Source organism: Phocoena phocoena, chromosome 5, assembly GCF_963924675.1.
Source record: "Phocoena phocoena chromosome 5, mPhoPho1.1, whole genome shotgun sequence".
In the NCBI taxonomy this organism is placed as follows: domain Eukaryota; kingdom Metazoa; phylum Chordata; class Mammalia; order Artiodactyla; family Phocoenidae; genus Phocoena; species Phocoena phocoena.
In genome coordinates, this window is record NC_089223.1 from 108,382,984 (window position 1) to 108,407,571 (window position 24,588).

The window sequence follows — 24,588 nt, forward strand, 5'->3', positions numbered from 1 at the left end:
TCCTATAAGCTTTCAGAGAGGAAAACAGGTTATATACAAGGGATCAGGAATCAATATAACTTCAGACATCTCAATTGCAATAAGACAAGGGAGAAAGACCTTCCAAAATCCCGAGGAAAAGTGTTCCTACTGCAATTCTAGGTTCAGCCAAACTATCGAATACATATGAGGGGAACAAAGACGTTTTCAGGTATGCAAGATTTCAAAAACTTAATTCCTATGTACTTTTTCTCAAGAAGATAGTGAGGATATGCTCCCTCCAAAATAAAAAAGTCAAGAAAGGGGAAGACGTGGTGTGCTGAAGAGTGTTTCTGCACTCTAACCTGTCAGTGAGGCTGACCTTTATGCCCCATGGCTGTGTTCAGCCAGAAAGTCGCCAGCAAGAAACCTGGAAGATAGGAGGGCAAAGACAGCTTAGGGCCCTGATGGGATTAAGACACCTACAAGGTAACCACAGCACCCATTCTATCACTCATTTCTCATGGGTTGAAAATTAAATTTGTGGTGCAGATATTTTTTACTCTTTTATAGCCATCAAAGAATTTCAACTATATAAAAAAAAATGTGTTTCTAACATGACACATGGTGGTCCATTTCTATTAGGTTAAAAATCCAGATTTATTGGAACTTTTATAAAAGAGATTTCTGTTTCCCTTAATCCTTCGTTCAAAGTATAGAAATTGAAAGTATTTGTGCTCAGGTTTGTGAAGCAGACTCTATGAAAAGTGCTATGGGTGCAGCTGTTTAAAAGTCATTTGGAATATATGTACAAATGCTGTGAACAACTGCCAACTTATGGAACTTGTTCAAAGAAGTAGAAGACAATGATTTTAGTGATTTTTTTCAGTGCTCATTGCCAATGCCCATTGATAATAGTCATGGAAGGAATTAAGTCCAACTTAAAATTTTCCTGAAATGAAAGGGATGTATGTTAAATATTTGATAATCAAAGATAGAAAATAATGGTGTGGTTTTCATTTTCTTACAGGTATCAAACTAAATATGAACAAACTAAATTTAAAACTCCACAAAGAGGTAATTTTGACCTAACTAGACAGGTATAAGAATTTATGTTGCGATTGGAACTCTTTATAATACAAATCAATAATAATGACTTTACACATTTTTCTAACATGAATTAAAGTGCAGGAGATTTTATCAATGACATTATTTGATTGTAAAAAGAAAAAAACACAAGAAAAATTTGAAGACTGTTTTGTTAATATTGGTAAGTTTAGAGTTGCTTTTCAAATACAATACCCTTTTGAACTCAACATTTAATACTAAGTGACACAAGAGTTAGTGGGGGCTTCCCTGGTGGCACAGTGGTTGAGAGTCCACCTGCCGATGCAGGGGACATGGGTTCATGACCTGGTCCGGGAAGATCCCACATGCTGCGGAGTGGCTAGGCCCGTGAGCCATGGCCACTGTGCCTACACGTCCGTGCTCCACAATGGGAGAGGCCACAACAGTGAGAGGCCTGTGTACCACAAAAAAAAAAAAAAGAAAAAAGAGTTAGTGAATGTACTTACCTTGAATTAATTTAGTTTTAAAATTGATATGCTTTTGCTTCAAAGTCAAATCAATTCTTCTAAAAAAGATGAACAAGTTTTGTCAACATGGATAAATATTAAAGGAAAATATTTGGGGGGATTTAATATCTTTATTGGAAAATATTTAAGTATGTTGGAACAACTGGGGCATATTAGTCTACTTTTTATGAAATATAATATTTCCAATAAAAATGTATTGTCTAAATTGAAATGTGCTGCTAAGCGTAAAACATATACCAGATTACAAGTACTTAGTATAAAGTTTTTTAAAAACATCTCATTGAGATTAGGAACCAAGATGGCAGAGTAGAAGGACGTGCTCTCACTCTCTCTTGCAAGAACACCAGAATTACAACTAGCTGCTGGACAATCATCGACAGGAAGACACTGGAACTCACCAAAAAAGATACCCCACATCCAAAGACAAAAGAGAAGCCACAATGAGATGGTAGGAAGGGTGCAATCACAGTAAAATCAAATCCCATAACTGCTGGGTGGGTGACTCATACACTGGAGAACACTTATATCACAGAAGTCCATCCACTGGAGTGAAGGTTCTGAGCACATCAGGTTCACAACCTGGGGGTCCAGCAAGGGGAGGAGGAATTCCTAGAGAATCAGACTTTGAAGGCTAGTAGGATTTGATTGCAGGATTTCGACAGGACTGAGGGAAACAGACTCCATTCTTGGAGGGCACAAAGTAGTGTGCACATCGGGACTCAGGGGAAGGAGCAGTGACCCCATAGGAGACTGAACCAGACCTACCTGCTAGTGTTGGAGGGTCTACTGCACAGGCGGGTGGTGGCTGTGGCTCACACTGGCAGCAGAACTTCTGGGAAGTACTCCTTGGCGTGAGCCCTCCCAGATTCTGCCATTGGCCTCACCAAAGAGCCCAGGTAGGCTCCAGTGTTGGGTTGCCTCAGGCCAAACAACCAACAGGGAGGGAAGCCAGCCCCACCCATCAGCAGTCAAGTGGATTAAAGTTTTACTGAGCTCTGCCCACCACAGCAACAGTCAGCTCTACCCACCACCAGTCCCTCCCATCAGGAAACATGCACAAGCCTCTTAGATAGCCTCATCCACCAGAGGGCAACAGCAGAAGAAAGAAGAACTACAATCCTACAACCTCTGGACAAAAATCACAGAGAGATAGACAAGATGAAAAGGCAGAGGGCTATGTACCAGATGAAGGAACAAGATAAAACCGCAGAGCAACAACTGAATGAAGTGGAGATTGGCAACATTCCAGAAAAAGAATTCAGAATAATGATAGTGAAGATGATCCAGGACCTCGGGAAAAGAATGGAGGCAAAGTTCAAGAAGATGCAAGAAATGTTTAACAAAGACCTAGAAGAATTAAAGAACAAACGAACAGAGATGAACAATACAATATCTGAAATGAAAACTACACTAGAAGGAATCAATAGCAGAATAACTGAGGCAGAAGAACAGATAAGTGACCTGGAAGACAGAATGGTGGAATTCAATGCTGTGGAACAGAATAAAGAAAAAATAATGAAAAGAAACGAAAACAGCCTAAGAGACCTCTGGGACAATATTAAATGCAACAACATTCACATTATAGGGGTCCCAGAAGGAGAAGAGACAGAGAAAGGACCCGAGAAAATATTAGAATAGATTATAGTCGAAAACTTCCCTAACATGGGAAGGGAAATAGCCACCCAAGTCCAGGAAGTGCAGAGATACACCCATACAGGATAAACCCAAGGAGAAACATGCCGAGACACATAGCAATCAAATTGGCAAAAATTAAAGACAAAGAAAAATTATTGAAAGCAGCAAGGGAGAAACGCCAAATAACATACAAGGTAACTCCCATAAGGTTAACAGCTGATTTCTCAGCAGAAACTCTACAAGCCAGAAGGGAGTGGCATGATATACCTAAAGTGATGAAAGGGAAGAACCTACAACCAAGATTACTCTACCCAGCAAGGATCTCATTCAGATTTGATGGAGAAATCAAAAGCTTTACAGACAAGCAAAAGCTAAGAGAATTCAGCACCACCAAACCAGCTCTACAACAAATGCTAAAGGAACTTCTCTAAGTAGGAAACACAAGAGAAGAAAAGGACCTACAAAACAAACCAAAAACAATTAAGAAAATGATCATAGGAACATACATATTAATAATCACCTTAAACGTGAATGGATTAAATGCTCCAACAAAAAGACACAGGCCTGCTGAATGGATACAAAAAGAAGACCCATCTATATGCTGTCTACAAGAGACCAACTTCAGACCTAGCGACACATACAGACTGAAATTGAGGGGATGGGAAAAGATATTCTGTGTAAATGGAAATCAAAAAAAAGCTGGAGTAGCAATACTCCTATCAGATAAAATAGACTTTAAAATAAAGAATGTTACAAGAGGCAAGGAAGGACACTATATAATGATCAAGGGATCAATCCATGAAGAAGATATAACAATTATAAATATATATGCACCCAACATAGGAGCACCTCAATACATAAGGCAATGGCCAACAGCTGTAAAAGAGGAAACCGACAGTAACACAGTAATAGTGGGGGATGCTAACACCTCACTTACACCAATGAACAGATCATCCAAAATGAAAATAAATAAGGAAACAGAAGCTTTAAATGACACAATAGACCAGATAGATTTAATTGATATTTATAGGACATTCCATCCAAAAACAGCAGATTACACTTTATCTCAAGTGTGCATGGAACATTCTACAGGATAGATCATATCTTGGATCACAAATTAGGCCACAGCATATTTAAGAAAATTGAAATCATATCAAGTATCTTTTCTGACCACAATGCTATGAGATTAGAAATCAATTATAGGGAAAAAAGGTAAAAAACACAAACACATGGAGGCTAAACAATACGTTACTAAATAACCAAGAGATCACTGAAGAAATCAAAGAGAAAATCAAAAAATATCTAGAGACAAATGACAATGAAAACACGACAATCTAAAACCTATGGGATGCAGCAAAAGCAGTTCTAAGAGGGAATTTTATAGCTATAGAAGCCTACCTCAAGAAACAAGAAAAATCTCAAATAATCTAACGTTACACCTAAAGGAACTACAGAAAGAAAAACAAACAAAGCCCAAAGTTAGCAGAAGAAAGAATACATCAAGATCAGAGCAGAAATAAATGAAATAAAAACAAGAAAACAATGGCAAAGATCAATAAAACTAAAAGCTTGTTCTTTGAGAAGATAAGCAAAATTGATAAACCATTAGCCAGACTGATCAAGAAAAAGAGGAAGAGGACTCAAATCAATAAATTTAGAAATGAAAAAGGAGAAGTTACAACAGACACCGCAGAAATACAAAGCATCCTAAGAGACTACTACAAACAACTCTATGCCAATAAAATGGACAACCTGGAAGAAACTGACAAATTCTTAGAAAGGTATAACCTTCTAAGACTGAACCAGGAAGATATAGAAAATATGAACAGACCAATCACAAGTAATGAAATTGAAACTATGATTTAAAATCTTGCAACAAACAAAAGTCCAGGACCAGATGGCTTCACAGGTGAATTGTATCAAACATTTAGAGAAGAGCTAATACCCATCCTTTTCAAACTCTTCCAAAACATTGCAGAGGAAGGAAAACTCCAAAACTCATTGTATGAGGCCACCATCACCCTGATACCAAAACCAGACAAAGATACTACAAAAAAGGAAAATTGCAGACCAATATCACTGATGAATATAGACACAAAAATCCTCAACAAAATACTAGCAAACAGAATCCAACAACACATTAAAAGGATCATACACCATGATCAAGTGGGATTTATCCCAGAGATGCAAGGATACTTCAGTATATGCAAATCAATCAATGTGATATACCATATTAACAAACTGAAGAATAAAAACCATATGATCATCTCAATAGATGCAGAAAAACCTTTTGACAAAATTCAACACCCATTTATGATAAAAACTCTCCAGAAAGTGGGCATAGAGGGAACCTACCTCAACATAATAAAGACCATATATGACAAACCCACAGCAAACATCATTCTCAATGGTAAAAAACTGAAAGTATTTCCTCAAAGATCAGGAAGAAGACAAGGATGTCCACTCTCACCACTATTATTCAACATAGTTTTGGAAGTCCTAGCCACGGCAATCAGAGAAGAAAAAGAAATAAAAGGAATACAAATTGGAAAAGACGAAGTAAAACTCACTGCAGATGACATGATACTATACATAGAGAATCCTAAAGTTGCCACCAGAAACCTACTAGATCTAATCAATGAATTTGGTAAAGTTGCAGGATACAAAGTTAATGCACAGAAATATCTTGCATTCCTGTATACCAATGATGAAAAATCTGAAAGAGAAATTAAGGAAACATTCCCATTTACCGATGCAACAGATTAAAATATCTAGGAATAAACCTACCTAGGGAGACAAAAGACTTGTATGCAGAAAACTATAAGACGCTGATGAAAGAAATTAAAGATGATACCAACAGATGGAGAGATATACCATGTTCTTGGATTGGAAGAATCGATAATGTGAAAATGACTATACTACCCAAAGCAATCTACAGATTCAATGCAATCCCTATCAAATTACCAGTGTTAATTTTTACGGAGCTAGAACAAAAAATCTTAAAATTTTTATGGAGACATAAAAGATCCTGAAGAGCCAAAGCAGTCTTGAGGGAAAAAAATGGAGCTGGAGGAATCAGACTCCCTGACTTCAGACTATACTACAAAGATACAGTAAGCAAGACAATATGGTACTGGCACAAAAACAAAAACATTGATCAATGGAACAAGATAGAAAGCCCAGAGATAAACCCATGCACCTATGGTCAACTAATCTATGGCAAAGGAGGCAAGGATATACAATGGAGAAAAGACAGTCTCTTCAATAAGTGGTGCTGGGAAAACTGGACAGCTACATGTAAAAGAATTAAAATAGAACACTCCCTACCACCATACACTAGAATAAACTCAAAATGGATTAGAGACCTAAATGTAAGACCAGGCACTATAAAACTCTTAGAGGAAAACATAGGAAGAACACTGTTTGACATAAATCACAGCAAGATATTTTTGATCCGTCTCCTAGAGTAATGGAAATGAAAACAAAAATAAACAAATGGGACTAATGAAACTTCAAAGCTTTTGCACAGCAAAGGAAACTATAAACAAGACCAAAAGACAACCCTCAGAATGGGAGAAAATATTTGCAAATGAATCAACGGACAAAGGATTAATCTCCAAAATATATAAACAGGTCACACAGCTCAATATTACAAAAACAAACAACCCAATCCAAAAATGGGCAGAAGACCTAAATAGACATTTCTCCAAAGAAGACATACAGATGGCCACGAAGCACATGAAAAGCTGCTCAACATCACTAATTATTAGAGAAATGCAAATCAAAACTACAATAAGGTATCACCTCACACCAGTTAGAATGGGTATCATCAGAAAATCTACAAACAACAAATTCTGGAGAGGGTGTGGAGAAAAGGGAACCCTCTTGCACTGTTGGTGGGAATATAAATTGATACAGCCACTATGGAGAACAGTATGGAGGTTCCTTAAAAAACTAAAAATAGAATTACCGTATGACCCAGCAATCCCCGTACTGGGCATATACCCAGAGAAAACCATAATTCAAAAAGACACATGCACCCCAATGTTCATTGCAGCACTATTTACAATAGCCAGGTCTCAGAAGCAACCTAAATGCCCATCGACAGTTGAATGAATAAAGATGTGGCACGTATATACAATGGAATATTACTCAGCCATAAAAAGGAATGAAATTGGGTCATTTGTAGAGATGTGGATGGATCTAGAGACTGTCATACAGAGTGAAGTAAGTCAGAAAGAGAAAAACAAAAATCGTATATTAATGCATATATGTGGAACCTAGAAAAGTGGTATAGATGAAACAGTTTGCAGGGCAGAAATTGAGACACAGATGTAGAGAACAAACGTTATGGACACCAAGGTGGGGAAAGCAGCGGGGGTGGTGGGGGGATGGTGGTAGTGGTGGGATGAATTGGGCGAATGGGATTGACATGTATACACTGATGTGTATAAAATTGATGACTAATAAGGACCTGCTGTGTAAAAAAATAAATAAAATAAATTAAAAAAAATTTTTTTAAATCTCAATAATTTTCTTTTTGGAGTTCATGTTAAAATGCTAATATTTTGGGGAAATTGGGTAAAATACATTATTAAAACTAATTTCACTTTTTTATTTTTTAATGTGATTACTAGAATATTTTAAGTAATTTATGGGGTTCGCATTATATTTTTAATGGACAGCATTTATCTAGATATTAATCTGTTGTTAGTTTTCAATGCTGCAACTATTCTCTCTATCCGTTAACTTTGTTTTTCGTATCCTTCACTGAACAAAAAGTCTTAATTCTGATGCAGTTAAATCATCAATTTTTCAATCATGATTTGTGCTTTCATGGTTTAATAAACGTCACAAAGATATTCTTCTTTTTCGTCTACTGGCTCTGTAGTTTTACCTTTCTCACTTAGGGTTTTAATCCACTTAGAGTTCATCTTTGTATAGTGTTAAGTCAGAAGTTTAGCTTTTCTCCCGGTGAAGAGCCAGTTTTCTTAATATCATATACCACAACAAGGTATCCTTGTCCATCTTTTATGGTACACTTATATCAAATTCCCATAAACACAGATTTATTTCTGAACTCTCCATTCTGTTCCATTGGTCTGTTTCTACCCCAGAACCATACTGTAATATTTCTTAATAACTAATAATTTGAATCACTTCTCATTCCTATGCTGATATCGGTTATAAACATCCCACCAAATGAGGTTCTATATTCTCCCTTTGCTTTCTCTAGTCAGCTATAGGTTTTGACCATTTAAATATTATTAATACATACCGCCATTGGAACTCCCTTTGACTGCCTTTTCTTTTTTGTTTTTTTTTTAACATCTTTATTAGCGTATAATTGCTTTACAATGGTGTATTAGTTTCTGCTTTATAACAAAGTGTGACTGCCTTTTCTTTAAGGAGGTTGTTCTCAGTGAGTGTTTTAGAACTGTTAATGAGTAAAAATCTGCCTATCCATTCTAGACAGAGTTATCTGGTCTCATGAGCTGAACACGTTGGATAATACTTGAACAACATAACTCAGAACCCAGTAAAATAACCCTCTCAGTATAAGACTTGTATAGGGGCTTGACCAATATGAATGACTGGATCTTTAGGAATACCCTCCAGACTTCACTATTTCAAGTGGTGCAGCTCCCAGCTATTTGAAACTGTGGTTCCAAAGGTCAGTGAAAACAGTCTATGACCAATGAGTAAATTCAAAATTATTTCATTCACTGATAGACCATTCTGAGGCATGGAGCAGCTAGGGCTCATAATTCCTTATAAAGAATCTTTCATAAGCTGGACATTGGAGTTTCAAATATAAATGAAATGCATTTTATTTATATATTTATATCTTGCTTCTTTCCCCAGAGAGAACTTAAAGAAAATAAAGTTAATAAAATAACAACCATCCCTTTAAGGAGTTCACCATCTAGCAAGGAAAACATGTCAACACTATTACCTTAATACAGAGTAGAAGTATTACAATACACATATATCACTAACAAAGTAAGGGATATTTAATACATAAGGGGAAGAGATTAAAGTATCACATTTGATTGGAAGATTAAAAAAATAGTCAGTGGGGCCCTGGTGGCGCAGTGGTTGAGAGTCCGCCTGCCGATTCAGGGGACACGGGTTCGTGCCCCGGTCTGGGAAGATCCCACATGCCGCGGAGCGGCTGGGCCCGTGAGCTATGGCCGCTGAGCCTGCGCCTCTGGAGCCTGTGTACCGCAAAAAAAAAAAAAAAAAGATAGTGCATTATTCTATATGAAAAGTGACTAAAGAAACCCAGCAACCAAATACGAGTGAACAACTTTATTCGATCTTGTTTTTTAAAAACGATATAAAAGACATTCTTGAAACAATTGGATTAATTCAGTACGGAATTACTATTAATTTTCTGAGGCATAATAATGGAATTGTGTTATACAGGAGTATATCTTTATTCTTAGGAGTTGCATGGTGAGTGTTTAGCAGGGAATTTCATGATGTGAAATTTACTCTGAAAAAATATAATGCAAATACAGCAAAATGTTAACAGTTATTGACTCCAAGCAGAGGAGGTGTTTCATTTTATAGTTCTTTTAACTTTGATGTATGTGGAATTTTTTTCATAATAAAACTTAGAATAACTTGATTCTCTCCTTTGGGTGATATTAATGTTAAAAAAATTTTTTAAAAGAGTAGGCATTAAGCAAGCAGAGAAGGGGAGCAGGGAGGATGACATCCTAGGCGTACGGGAAAGCTTACATGAAGGCACAAAGGTAATATGCTTGTGTATTAAGAGACTAAGGACTTGTCCCTGAGAATGTGTAAAATTCAGATCTGAATCACCATGTGGATGATGAGCAAACCTCTACTGAGCACCTACTACTGTAACTGTCTTTCACATCACTTAGAGTTCTTTGGCTGCCAGTGATAAAAATCAGTTGAAGTAAAAGCTGAACAGCCAGGACTTAAGAAGAGCTAGAATGAACACAGCTCTGGGATATAGGATCAATAACCAGTCTTCCCAAGGAGAATGGACCGGCTCTAATCCTCTTCCCTTTTTGCGTTTCTCTACTTATGGGCCAATCCTTAGGAGAGAGAGTAAGATCTAGACCCAAGCAAGTCCTCTTAACACGGGCACTAAGGTATCAGTCTCTTACTGGGTGGCATTCTTGCTCACCTAAATTCAATTCTATTGAATTCTATCTTCTATTTTCTGGGCAACCCTTGAAGCCTTCTTCTCTTTTTGCTTGTTAGCCAGAGTTGGCTTGCCGCCAAAGAACCACAATACAATTTTGACTCTTTTTTATTCGTAGTTAGACTCCTGAACATTTCCCCATCATACACTCCGTGACACAATTTCTTGTGGTTTATTTTTGTCTGAATCTTTATGGTAGATATGAAATTAGGAGGTTTAAGTTAAAAAAATATTTTCCCCTCTACATTTGGGAAGGTATAGGGGTTAAGGATGGAGAGTACTGCCTAGGGGAAAATAAGTACATTAATGGCAATAATGTAAGATTGAAGATATCACATGGCAAGAAAGAGGTAAAACTAAACTGTGAGAGAAGCATCTGAAGGAGAATGCAGGTCTTGTTGAGTGAGAGAAGGTTACAATAGCCAGCACTGGGGATGTGATATTCGAAATACAACTTGAGGCGCTGGTAGAATTCTCAAAGGCATTTCAGGAAGAAGAAATAGCATAAACAAAAGCATGGAGCTGGAGAATGTAGGTTATGCCCAGGAGGCAGGTTCTGATCATATTAGGAAGAACTTGGATGCCCGGCTAAGGAATCTGCATTTAATTGTAGGTATAGGAAATCACTTAAGGTGTCTGAATGAGAGAGTTACATGGTTAAAAGCAATGTTTTTAAAGAAAATGAGTTTGTCAGAGTTTTGTAGGACCTTGCTGCTCAAAGTCTGGTCAAGGACCAGCAGCATGATTTCACCTGGGAACCTATGCAGAATCTCAGCCTCCCTTTCCCAGAGCCAGCGAATCTAAACCTGTAGAGTATCAAGAAACCCTCAAGTGATCTACTCGCACATTAAACTTTGGGAAGCACTGATGTCAAATACAGTGGAAGAGGAAGATTTGACTTGAGACCAGTCGGAAAACTAGGCCAGGGAGAGATGAACAAAGGTGAGAGCAGCAGACACACCAAGACTAATGAGATTGGCCAAAAAGGGAGAAGGCATGATGGCACAGAGCTTTTAGGCTGCTTCACTCATTTTCCTAATAGATTAATCCTCTTACCTTATTCATTAAAGTCATTGTTTCTTTTTAATACATTTTTCTTCTATTTGTTCTTTCTATTCATTAGCAAGCACTGCTTCTTTCTAATTGTTTCATAGGCCATAAAACAAATGAGAAAGTTTTTTGAGCCTAGTTTTTAAGGGATGCAGGTTGCAACTACTGCTGTGCCACATGCTGGAATAAAAAAAAAAAATCACATAAAGAGATTAGAAAGGAGAAATAAGAAGAGTGAAAATATCTCCTTTTGTATTTCAGGGTTTTCTTCCCTTCTGTGTTTAATATGAATCAAACAGGTGTGCATTCAAAGCGTGCAAGTGTGTCTTCATCGGCTTTTAATCATCAGCTTCAAGAAAATTCAGATCTCTCCGAAAGAGGGAAAAATAAACAGCTGAGCGGTGTGACTCATTTACACTTCAAATATACTTTGAATTGGTTTTTCCTCAATTAATCAAATAGCTGCTGTATCCCTAAAGTAGTATAAAGTGACACGCTGTGTGAAATCAATTTTTCTTTCCAAAATCATTAAATCCAGTAGCCTGTGACTACATCCCTACTAATCCTGGTACCAATCCTTTCATCCTCCATTAACTTTGGCACGCCTAACAGGCTGTCAAGAATAATTTCCCAGGACGTAAATAATTCAGAAATTAAAAATTAATAAATAATAACAGAGAACTACTGGGAGACAGGCTGGGTCAATTAGTGCTTTCTGCATTCTGTTTCTTCGCAGCAGGGGGGGCAGCCACATTCGTTACTTGAATCTTTCCTTCAATTCTGAGGTCTGATTTACAGCTCTTCATTACTGGATCCAGTCAGACACAATTACCTCCATCACTATCTCAGTTCCTAACTTCAAAGAAACGAACGTTTTCTTGTCTGCTTTTTTTCTCCTTGCAGCAGGCTCAGCTTGACATCCCTGGAATTTCTTCCACGCAGACTAATTAATAAGTCTTCGACTTATCGTATTCACTTCTCTTCTTTGATGTGCTACCTTAGTCAATCATCCCATTTAATTAGAATTTCAGTGATAACTTTACTTATCTTGTGGCGAGATGTAAATTAAAATAATAGGATTTTAATTCTCTTTTTTATGGGGTTATGACATTTTGGAAGAAAAAGTTTCAACACAAACATGATATTATGTATTCTCTATGCAGGGGTAGAGGAGCATTCTGCAAAACTATTTTCCTCTTGCTACAAAGTAGTATTGCTGTTAAGCAAGCAATAATGGAAATGGACTGTGTTTTTCTATAGCATCGTTTCATCAAGTCCTTCACAGAGAAAAAAATTACCTTGATTTGCATAAATAATTGGAACAAGGTACAGGTCATGTTGCCGGTAAAGGCACTGGCTATGTTTTGAAGAAAAAAGTATCTCCAGAAAGTCAAGGCTTTGATATACCAAACCTGTTAACTCTTTTTGCCCTTGCCTGTCAATCCATGCTAATTTCCATTTTAGTAAATTCTCTACTAGTTTCTTTAGACTTCTTCCCTAATATACCACAAGGAAATAAAAAGGTTCTCCCAAGAACACAACAGACATTAGCAAAGCACAAGATATAACACTGATGTGCAAAATTGGTTAATAAGGGAATGCAGAAAGCAGCATTTCATTCTAGAAAACAATACTAAGACCAATATTTATTAAGCTTCCACTGTGTACCAGCCTCAGTCTCATGCGTTACGTCTGTTAATTCTTCCAGCATACCCATAATAAAGGATTATTATTCCCATATTACAGATGAGACAGTGTCAGTGAGGTTAACCTGGCCTTCCTAAGGTCACAAAGGTAGCATATGAGGATGAAGAAATACAGAAGGCATAAGAAGAATAACGTTTAAGTCTCTGAGCATAGCATTTAAAGCCCTCCATGATCTGACTTCATACTGCCTGCCAAACTCGTGTTCTTTCTACTCTATTACATAAACTCATCCAAAATACATCTCCAGGCATTAACCCCGTGCCAGATTCTAGCATTATACCTTATTAATACATCATCAATGGTTACCTTAATGCTTATAGACATTGGCTGAAATTCAGTCATTGTAGTTATAAATAGTAATCTCAATCATCATAAATATATTATTTTAAATTAGCAAGTACAAACAGAAAAGCACATATATATATGCAAGTTTTAGAATAAGAAAATAATCTTTTCTCACATTTTCTTGTACTGTTTTACCCCAGGAGTGAAATGATTAGCTTTTTTGTTTGTGGCTTAAAAAAAAAAGTTACTAACAATAGAAACATCAATGGGAATTAGTCTATCCTTGATCTCTCAATCTTTCCCCTCCACTACGCTCAATAACAATGTCCAGTAAGACAACAAACAGAGGTTACGGTGACCAATAGAAATTTATTTCATTAGTTAGATCTGAAACCTGCATTAATGCCATTTTGAAGCTAACCTTTCAGGGATTTAATACAGTTGTTCTTTAACAATAGAACTTGGTTCATTTACTGCTTAAGACATGATTATTTAAATTAAAGTTAATTGGTTTCCTTACTCTCCTTTAGGGCTTTAGGCTTAGAACATTTCTATTAGAAAAGTCTAATTTGTCTCAAGTTCTTATTTCTAAATTTTAGAGTGGTTAAAATGCTCTCATATTTTAACTCTTTGTAGCAAAAATTATGTCTAAATTACAGCTCAAACTGGCAAAGCAATTAAAGATGCAGGTGACACAATTAACAAAAGGGCTCAATCGTAGTTCAGAAGACTTGGAGCTACAGGCCCTACAGTGTAAGGGCCTCTCACAGGTTGAGAAAAGCCTGAGGCTACTTTTCCTGAGGTTCCCAAGTATCAACTTAAAAATGAAGACATGCCAAAGCAAGATTACCAAAACCATCACATATTTTAAGTGTTTACATTGGACCAATTAATGTTTTAATACACAAAATATGGTGTAACAGAATTAGGCTATTCATAAATAATCACAGTACCAATAAAATGCATAAATTCGTGGAGCACTATAGGCTGTGACACCCAGTAAGGGGACAAAGTACACAAGTTCTACAATGAAAGTCTTTCAATCCCTTTCCTGTATCTCAATGACTGTAAATATAACCTCATCTGGAAAAAAATGTTCAATTCTTAACTTCAAGCTCTCTGGAACAGGAGGCTCGAGTTCAGATGCTCCCTCTCACCATTCCTTGATAAGCTCCAATCTCATACATTCACTCAAAAATTATTTTGAGTGCTTACTACATGCCAGGCACCACTCTAGGCATTAAAAATATATCAGTTCAAAAAAAATTCTTTTTAAAAGGACGAAACTCCCTACCACATGGAGCATATTTCTAATGGAGACAGATAACATATAATAAACACAATAAATAAATATATAGTATGTAGAAAATAAATGCAGGAAAAAATACAGAACAGGGTTCAGGGGATCTATAAGTGCCAATGAACGATAGAAATGTACGATTTATCAATATATAGGATAGTTAGGATAGGCCTCGCCAAAAAGTAACCTTAAGCAAACAAGTGAAGGAAGGAAGTAAGAGTAAGCCATGCAGACATCTTGGGGAAGAGCATTCCAGGCAGAGGAATGGCCATGGTGCCTTTGTGCAAACTAGAAAAAGTGTTGCCTCCCCCATTGATTTGAGGAGAAAATTTTAATTAGCATCTTAAAGGATACTGAAAAGAAAATTAACAAATTCAACACCCTTTCTTGACATGGCAAAAAAATCAAATAGATTAAGAAATAATAATCAATGGCTATCTCCTTAACACAACTTAGCAGAGAAACACTGGATGCTTTCCTGCTAATGTCAGGAATATGCAAAAAAAGTCCATTATCTACACTACTATTAAGTGTTGTGTTTGAAGTATCAGCCAATAGAATTGGACAAGAGGTATAAGAATTAGAAAGGAAGAGGTAATATACCTGGACACCCCTCCAAAATAAATTAAAAAATCAAATACCAATAACAAGTAAGGTAGTAGAATAGAAATTAATAAACAAAAATTCATAGACTTCCATAAAAAGAAAACAGTTAAATGGACTAATGGAAAAGAGAATGCCATTTATATTAGCAGCAAAACTGATAAAATACCTAGAAATAGACTTAATTAAAAGAATGCAGAAAAACTATATCAATAAAGCTTTAAAAATAGAGATGAATAAATAGAAAGACATTCCATGTTCTTGGATAGGATGATTCAACATCATAAAGAGGTCAATTCTCCCCAAGTTAACAGATAAATTCAATGTAATAAAAATGTCAACAAGTTGTTGTCTGGAGCTAAGCAAGTTGATTCTAAAATGTGTATGTGAGTAGATATGCAAGGCCTAAAATTATTTTAATTTTTCATATAAAATATCCTGAAATCAATAAAAAGCAATCAACCACATGAGATGACAAGACAACAAAAACCAAGAGAAATATCACACAATAGAAAGCCATGCTTGGGGGATTCAGAGAATGGAGTTATCAGTCACAAAACATTAAAATAATTCTGCTAAATATACTCAGGTACTCAAGGAAAGAAAAATCAAGGTTAAAAATTTTGCATAGAATGAGAAATATAAAAAGAGAAATAAATGGAAAGCTTAGAACTGAAATGAAAAGCCCACTGGAGTTATACTGAAAAGAGAATTAATGAACTGGAAGACAGGTGAAAACAAAACAGAACAAAGCATGGTAAAACAAAAGGATAGTAAATATTAAAGAGTGTAGGAAACTGTGGTATCTTTAAAATATAATCCTAGAATCATTGACACTCTATCCATCAAGAGGTGAGGATATATGTCCACTGCCTTTGAATCTGAGGGGCTCGTAACAGCTTTGACCAATAGAATATGGTGGAAATAATGCTATGTAACTTCCAAGGCTAGATCATAAAAGGCCATGCAGCTTCTACGGGTTCTCTTAGACTGCTTGCTTTCTAGATGCTCCCTCTCAAGATACACCCTCTCAGCTGCCATGTGTGAGAAGTCCAAGCCCCATGGAGAGGCCATGTAGAGGTGCTCTGATTAACAGTCTCAGGCTGAGACTGGCCTTTGAGGTATCCCAACCCAGGAATTAACTAAAAAAGTGTTCAGATGATTCCAGCCTCCAGCTGTTCAACTCACCCCCAGGTGAAGCACCCCCAGTCATCCCGTAGCAAGGACAAACCATTCCCACTACGCCATGAAGAAATTCCTGACCCATGTAATCCATAAGCATAATAAAATGGTGTTACTTTATGCCACTAAGTTTGAGGTGGTTTTGTTACAACAGCAACTGATAACCAGAAGAGGGCCTAGAAATACAGCGATAAGAATACAGTATATAACTGCATATATTTAGTAAGTGTACCCCAAATTAAAAAAGAGCTAAAAGGAGAAAGATTAATAAAAACAAGTGAGGTTCTTTGAAATGTTTACTAAGATTGCCACATCTCTGGCAAGTGTGATCAAGAAAAAATGCACACAGGTTGAAAGAGAAGAAAAGTCATGTTATAGAACTGGGTTATGCAGAACAAGGGAAAACTGTGACAGTGAGACTATTGTTTTTATCTACTGGGGTGGAGGTGGGCACAGAAATGTAGGTAAAGTACACTAAGTACACTACAGTGTACTAAGGGCTCCCATCTTCTGTTATACTCAACTGCCCAGCAACAGTCTCTCCAGAAATAGTGAGAATATATTCCAAGTAAATGCATTCTTTTGTTCATTCATTCAAAAACCACATTTGGCTCTCAACCCCAGCCTCCATCTCATACCTGGTACAGAGACAAAAGGAATTCCAGGGGACGGAAAGTAAAGAACTGGGAAGGAGAGAAGGAACTATGTCAAGGTCAGGGGAGAAGCAGCTATGTGAGAGTCAGCAAAGGGAGGGATATAACCAGGGCCTTCCATCTGGTGTGGTGACAAAGATGGCAGTGATGTGAGGCAAGATGGAATCAAAGGCCTCACAGTCTGAGGCAGATCTCTGTATGGACAGGGCATTTGCCCTCAGTCACTTGCCTGCTTTCTCACCACTATAATTGGACTGGAAAACCTGAAAGGGAACTTGAGTGGACACTGGGATACTCTACTCAAATCCTCTCTTCTGGGCCAAGGATATTAGCTGGGTCATTGGACGTTGCTCTCAGCTTCAGGAAACGGCGTCACCCTTGGTCAGGGAGCAGCCAGACCAAAGACTGGCTGATGTGGGCTGCAAAGGCCCAGCTTCCTTGCCAGTTTGGGATAACTATGAAGTGCCATCCCAATTCCAGAGCTTCCCATTGGAACAGCTGAGGCCTCAGTTGTAACAACACTGTGGGTCTCCTGATCCTATCTTCCTCACTCCCTTACAGGTGTATTTTTTAAGAACACTCCCCAGTACACCAGCATATAACTCTCTCAGTATGTTTCCAGGGAGCTTAATCTAAGATTAAAAATGTAAAGACCGTTTTTAGCGGTCTTCCTTAGAGCCCAGGGAAAGTGTTTACTTTTTTGGAAGTCATGAACCGCTTTGACCATATAGTGAAAACTAAGGACCCTCTTCTCAGAAAAATACACAGAAGCACTTAATGTAAACTTTCACATGCTATTTTAGAGAGGTCATTTTTTTTCTTCCTCATCTTTAAGGCCCTGTTAAAACTTTACCACCTATGTGAAGCCTCAAGAAACTCTTTGTACATAATCATAAGATTAACCACCATTTATTGAGCACTCACTCTCTACAAGAGGGGTCCGCAACCGGCCGTGGACCGGTACCGCTCAGCGGCCTGCTAGAAACCGGGCGCACAGCAGGAGGTGAAGAGCGGGCAAGCAAGCAAAGCTTCATCTGCGGCTTCCCAACACTCGCATTACCGCCTGAACCATCCCCCATATCCCCTCCCAACCGCCCCCCCCCCCCGAAAAAAACCGTCCTCCACGAAACCGGTCCTTGGTGCCAAAAGGGTTGGGGACCACTGCTCTACAAGACACCGTGCTGAGTGCTTTAACTTCATGATGCTTTTGATCACGACATAACTCTGCAAGGTTACTAATAGCTTCCTGTTCGAGATGTAAGGACTCACCCACATAACACAGCTAATAATTAGCAGATATTGGATTAAAATCCTAACGTGTAAAATCTGTGCTCTGAATGAAGGACAAGAAAAGAGAAGGGCCGGTTAAGGACAGTAACTCCTCAAAGTCAACTAGTGATAAGTGTCAGCATTGGGCTTTAAACTCAGGCCTAACCCCAAAAGTGGCGCTCTTTAAGTCAAATATGTCTTAGCGCCCTTGAGAACGGTAAAAGCCTGGTTTTGTCCCACCTCCGCCCTTCGTAGGTCCTTCGTCATTTGTATTTGTTTCTACAGCGATTCCCGAAAGACCTTCGTGCGGCGCTGTTGCGGAAGGCTGGGAGCATCCCGACCCACAGAGGGGCGGCACGTCGCTAGACGTACAACGCGGCGGTGCTATGAATCCCCGCCCACCGAGGGGAGCTGCGTGGCTTCCGTACAACATGGCTGCGTTCTTGCCGCCGCGCCTCTTCCTATGACGTATTTCCTATCACGCGCAGTCATATTTGACCCTTGAACTCGCTGGTGCTTTCTGCTTCCTCTTTCGGGGACGGTATCTAGAGGTATGGTTGCTTTTTCCTTGTCTTTATTGGTACTGCCTTTACAATCGGCCGCCATCCGGGGAGTTGCAGGAGACGGGGTCTCTTAGGCACAGTCTTTTGAGCTGGCGTGGGGGTAAGGGCTTAGGAGGAAGATTGGTAGTGAGCAGTTCCCCGGACTTTAGCTTTAGACACCTCTCGATCCCAACCTCCGCTCCGCAGCAGTGAGTGGCAGGAGCTCACCACCCCTGGCTTTACCGCCTTTGCAGTCCGGCGTTCGGAGACAAATGGGTTGTGAGTTCCGGCTGATGGAGACTGCGAAGTCGCCGGACGTTCTCATATCTTAGGCCATGCTTTAACCCCGCGCTTGTAGCTGTTCTCCAGGTTCTGGGAGGGTCGACGACCGGCACGTTCAGGTCATTTCAAAATGTGTTCTAAGACCAATAGCAAGTGAGATAAAACTTTTTAATAGGGAGTTTTCTGTCTTGGTTTTGGAGAGGCAAACGGCTGATTGGGTCACTCGCACCGGCCTTCCCTGTGGGTTTTGATGTCTGACAGTTCCAGTGTAATGGTAGTAAGGAGCTTGCAACACCAGATGCAGACTGTTGCCTTTTAAGTAACATGCTGTGACGAAATGGTTACAGAATTTGGGGAAAATTAGGTTGATTCAAGTTTGCCTATGTTTTATGGTATTTTGGGTAGTTCACTGAAAAAAGAAGAAAAACCAGTTGGATGCCATAATCCAGAAACACTTGATCCAGTACCAAAATTAGTATTAAATGGCACCCAACTTATCCCGGATGCTGCTTTGGGGGCAGAACACTGAACCCTGGGCAGCCACTAGGTTGGGACAGGATGCCTGCTGTCGTTTAATCCTAATGACAGTTGTGCAAAATAGTCAAAAATTATATTTTACAGATAAGTAAGCTGGCCTATGGAGCTTTATAGTCTCAGTAAATGGTATAGCTAAGGATTCAACTTACACATAGGTGTGGTCGTGTGCTCTTCCTTTAAAACCAGCGTTTCTCAAACTTGCCTGTTGGTAGCACTTTTCTGGATACTACTCCAAACAGAATCAGACTCTTTGAGAGAAAAGCCTGGTAATCAAAATTTTAACCAAGTGCCACGTTTGATTACCGTCAGGAAAACAAACATCGCCCCTTAGCATTCCTCCCAATCACCCTTAAATATAAGTATAGCTGTCCCTCAGTATTCTGGGGGATTGTTGCAGGATCCCCGAGGATACCAAAATCGCTGATGCTCAAGTCACTTGTGTAAAATCCTCCCATATACTTTAAATCGTCTCTAGATTTCTTATAACACGTAATGCAATGTAAATGACTATGTAAATAGTTGTGGGCACGCAGCAAATTCGAGTTTTGCTTTTTGGAACTTCGTGAAGTTTATTTTCCCTGGGTATTTTTGATCGGCGGTTCGTTGAATCTGCGGATGCAGAACCTGCGGGTACAAAGGGTCAGCAGTAGTTTATTTATTTATTTTGGTATACAAATGTGTTTATTTTAGGGGGATGTAATCGCCACTGCACAGTAGAACCTCAGGAAAAAGAGGAGCTCCAAGTTCCCCTTTGTTTTGCAGGGTCGGGGAGAAATGGTCAATAATCTTAAATAACCATCATATTCAGGATGGATCAACCTGCACTGGGTCCAGCCCTAGGTCCCAAAGACGAAGAGGATGCTAAGGGGCTTTCGGTGGGGGCATAAAGGACCAATGTTCCCTGTTCCTTCACCTGCTTAAATCACTGGCTTTGGCTCCCCTCCTCCGGGAAGCCCCCTGATTAAGCCAACCCAGGCAGCTAAAGCATCTTCTTTCTCCTTCCACCTTTAAGCTCTGGGCTGAGAGATTCTACTCTTTGTGGTTTGATTCAGTCTCCCCAGTTCATCCTCATGTAAATCATCAGCTGTAGTTTTAAAACATGGAATCCTTTTCATAAGATACCTTAAGATAAGGATATTATATGTAAGAACTTACATGGGTAATGTGTAAACTCTGTGATGCTGTTTTGTTTTAAGGTTTGAATTTTTCTACAATGCAATTCTATTTCTTCTTGATTTAGGCATTCAGGATGGTTCAGCGTTTGACGTACCGTCGTAGGCTGTCCTACAATACAGCCTCTAACAAAACCAGGCTGTAAGTATTTCCAAAATTAATATACGTATTGTCATTTATTCTGCAAAATGTTGAACTGTTGTCTATTCTCTCACTTTCTAGGTCCCGAACCCCTGGTAATAGAATTGTTTACCTTTATACCAAGAAAGTTGGGAAAGCACCAAAATCCGCATGTGGTGTGTGCCCAGGCCGACTTCGAGGAGTAAGTGATCCTTTTGCTGTGAATAACATAAGAAGGGTTGAGCATTAATTCCTTTGGTGAGTGAGTGAAGGAGAGGTCGCCACTAGGGGGGTTGAGAATTACTAAGCCTTCATGATCCATATCTATGAAGAATGTAGACTTTCTTTTAAAGCCTATATGGCAAATACAGTGAAATGCTTTCAGGTAGATCAGTGTACCATTTCCTTTTGTAACCTAGATGAATGTTTATACTTAATGCTCATCAGAAATCTAGGACAATTTCTGTTTCTGTTAAAGCATCACAAAATAATCTCAGCGTTTTCTTTATGCAGGTCCGTGCTGTGAGACCTAAAGTTCTTATGAGGTTGTCTAAAACGAAAAAACATGTTAGCCGGGCCTACGGTGGTTCCATGTGTGCTAAATGTGTCCGTGACAGGTAAGTAACTATGAAATCACATGGGCTATCTTAAGTGTGTCTGTGTCTGTTGCACTGCATGCTAATCATTATTAGAAGACTGGTGAAAAGATACCAAAAGTTGCATATTGTATCAGTAGAATCCTCCTTGACTAGGGATAATCGATGCTGAACAAACTAATAAATGATACTAGCTCCTATTCAGTTATGATGTTGGGACATCTTTATGCTAGATGTAGAAATTAAAAGGTTGGGTGGGGCAGGCAGGTAAGAAAGTCTCAGGCTGATGGAGAGTGGAAGGTCCTAAAAGTGTAGGAACAGAATCGCCATACGTAGTTCTAGTGTGGCTGGAGCAGAATGTTTTGGGAGATGATATACAGGAAAGGTAGAAACATCACAGGTAATGAAGGGCCTCATAGGACAGATTTTTTGGCTTGATTCTTTAAAATGTGGTAATTGATGGGGTTTGAGCAGGGCAGGGAAACCTTCGGTGTGCCAGAGACTAAGTATGCAGCGGGATGGATAGTGAAGTCATTCTTTCAGCAAAGGTGAGTGCTTGGAACGCTTTCTCTGCTTTGTCAAGGCACCTACGTGAAGACCGAAGGCTGGATTGGGGGTGAATGGGGTTATTGGGCGATGACTGGGTCTTGTGGATGTGCAAAAGGATTGGTAGTGGCATAGGTAGGAATAGAAGCAGTGGGCTTTATGGTGATAATATTTGCTCAGCATTTTTATGATAAGCTCTGCCAAAAGTCCATCTGGGAGGTATTTTTTATTTATTTATTTATTTTTTTGGTGGAGAAACCAAGGCTTGTTGCTTAAAGTTACATAGCTGGTAAGAGGATTCGTTCCACGTTTTACGGAGGCGCTTGCTCTTAATTAACCCTACTGGCTACATTAAGTTTTCTCCAGAGACCTAAGTGGAAAGATTTGAGAGGTGATTGGTCTTTATAAGAGAAGAAGTTGGTTCGGAGGAGTGGTTTGCCTTCAGTTTATTCAGCTTTTGTTCTATAAAGTGCTCTGGCTAAGTCTCTACACCAAATCTGGCATCAAACTTTGCAAGTTCATTCTGCCTTTCAGGAGTTAATTTGTAAGGGGAGGTTAGGCATGTTACATTAATACAAATACAAGCTAAATATAACTTCCATGAAATATAGGAGAACTTAACTATGGTTGAAGTTTGGAGGAGAAATGACTTTAAAGTAGCCGAGAATCTGGGAGTGGTATTCCAGGTGGAACCTGAGTGACGGGTAAATTTTAGACAAGAGGTCAAGCGGGCATTGCAGGCAGGGAATGAACATAGTTTGATCTGGCACATTGAGGGTATAAAAGGAATGAGAAATGAGATTGGAAAGGTAACGTTGGAGATGAATGAGTCATGAGTTGCAAGCTAGAGGAGTTTGGCTTTTTACCAGTCTTTGGTTCCCAGACTTTGCTAAACATAACCACATGAGCACATTTGTTAAAAAAAATTCTCAGGCCCTAGCTTCTGGAGATTTGGGTGTAGATCTATAGGGTAGCCTAAAGAATAGCATTTGCTGTGACACTGAGGGAGTCTGTGTAGTCTTTGCTCTGGGTAAGAGTGACATCAGCTCTATTTCTGTAATGTGGTTATGTCCAGGACATTTGAAGGAGTCAGAAATCCCAGGCTTTTGAGGGTAGATTATTAGATAACCAGGGGTACCAGAAGGACACCTTAAGCTGAAAGGGTCTGTCCATAGAATTTTTTCAGCTCTTAAGTTTTAAATCTGTACTTGTGTAGGTTTTGTTTACTTTTCTGGGTATCTTACCTGATTGCTTTACTCGGTTCTTTTATGACACTTTTCTTTCTTGTGTTAAATTGGTTTTTTTAAAACTGTATTTAACATTTTCTTTTCTAGGATCAAGCGCGCTTTCCTCATTGAGGAGCAGAAAATCGTTGTGAAAGTGTTGAAAGCACAAGCACAGAGTCAGAAAGCTAAATAGAAAAATAAAGCTTCTTTGAGTAATAAAAAAATCAAAAAGCCTTGTTCTGTTATTTCTATTGTGGTTTGTTAGTGTACACGTTTGGGTTCTGTAGTAACTAGAGGGCCCCCCAACACACACACACAATTTTTAGTTGATTACTTTTTCTAAAAGTAATTGGAGGTCAGTGATGGCTAAAATGTTTTGATGGTAGCTCTAGATAACATTAAAATACGGACTGTAATATATTTTCTCTTAGGAACTATGTTATGTGTTCCTGTTAAGTCTTAATAATGCAAAAGTATCTAAAGATTTTAATAATAGCTCCTTACAGCGCTTAGACCGTATCAAGCAGCCCTCCCAAGTATTCTACGTAAGGTCTTCTGAATTGTCTTCCAGGACGATTTCTTCAGGCCATGTCAAGCTTATTTCCCATCTCAAGGGAAAGTAGAGAGCAGATGCTGTTTTCACCAGCCAAGAATCTAGAAGCTGAAAGAGTGTCTGAATTCTGTAAAATTCGATCCTCCTCCATTTGGGCATTTACTGTTGCTGGCACGATGACACTTAAATGGCATATGCAGAGGAGTGTTTCCTTGATTAGAATAAAAGTACCCTTTTCTTCCGAAGGAAAAAGGCAGCAATCTTTCTGGCCTCTTAAAGCCTTCATTGTACCACAGCCAGCTAACTTGTTCTTGGTAGACAAAATTTTTAATTAACATTTTTGCAGAAGAGGAAAGGCAGCATAACTAAGTGGCTGGGTGGCACTTGAACTCAGGGCGCTTAAAAATTTATTAATGGTGGTACTTAATGGCATCTCCATAGCACTTAACATAGTCCTCCGGACAACCCTTTCATACCTATTTCTGTTTTACAAGTGAGGGCGTTGAGGTGCTCGGGTTGTATGTTACCCAGAGCCATTTGTGTTGGTAGGATTTTTGCAAGTGGTGTATTTACTGATTTGAGACTGAATGACT

At 38.7% G+C, this 24,588-nt stretch overlaps 1 protein-coding gene across 1 annotated transcript; it reads left to right on the forward strand.

Annotated features, from left to right (window-relative positions):
• The first annotated feature begins 18,953 nt into the window (after positions 1-18,953).
• RPL34 (ribosomal protein L34) lies at positions 18,954-23,672 on the forward strand. Its single transcript, XM_065877679.1, has 5 exons — positions 18,954-18,971; positions 21,022-21,095; positions 21,177-21,276; positions 21,588-21,691; positions 23,551-23,672. The coding sequence occupies exons 2-5, from the start codon at positions 21,031-21,033 to the stop codon at positions 23,633-23,635; spliced, it is 354 nt and encodes a 117-aa protein (XP_065733751.1). The 5' UTR covers positions 18,954-18,971; positions 21,022-21,030; the 3' UTR covers positions 23,636-23,672.
• Positions 23,673-24,588: the final 916 nt, after the last annotated feature.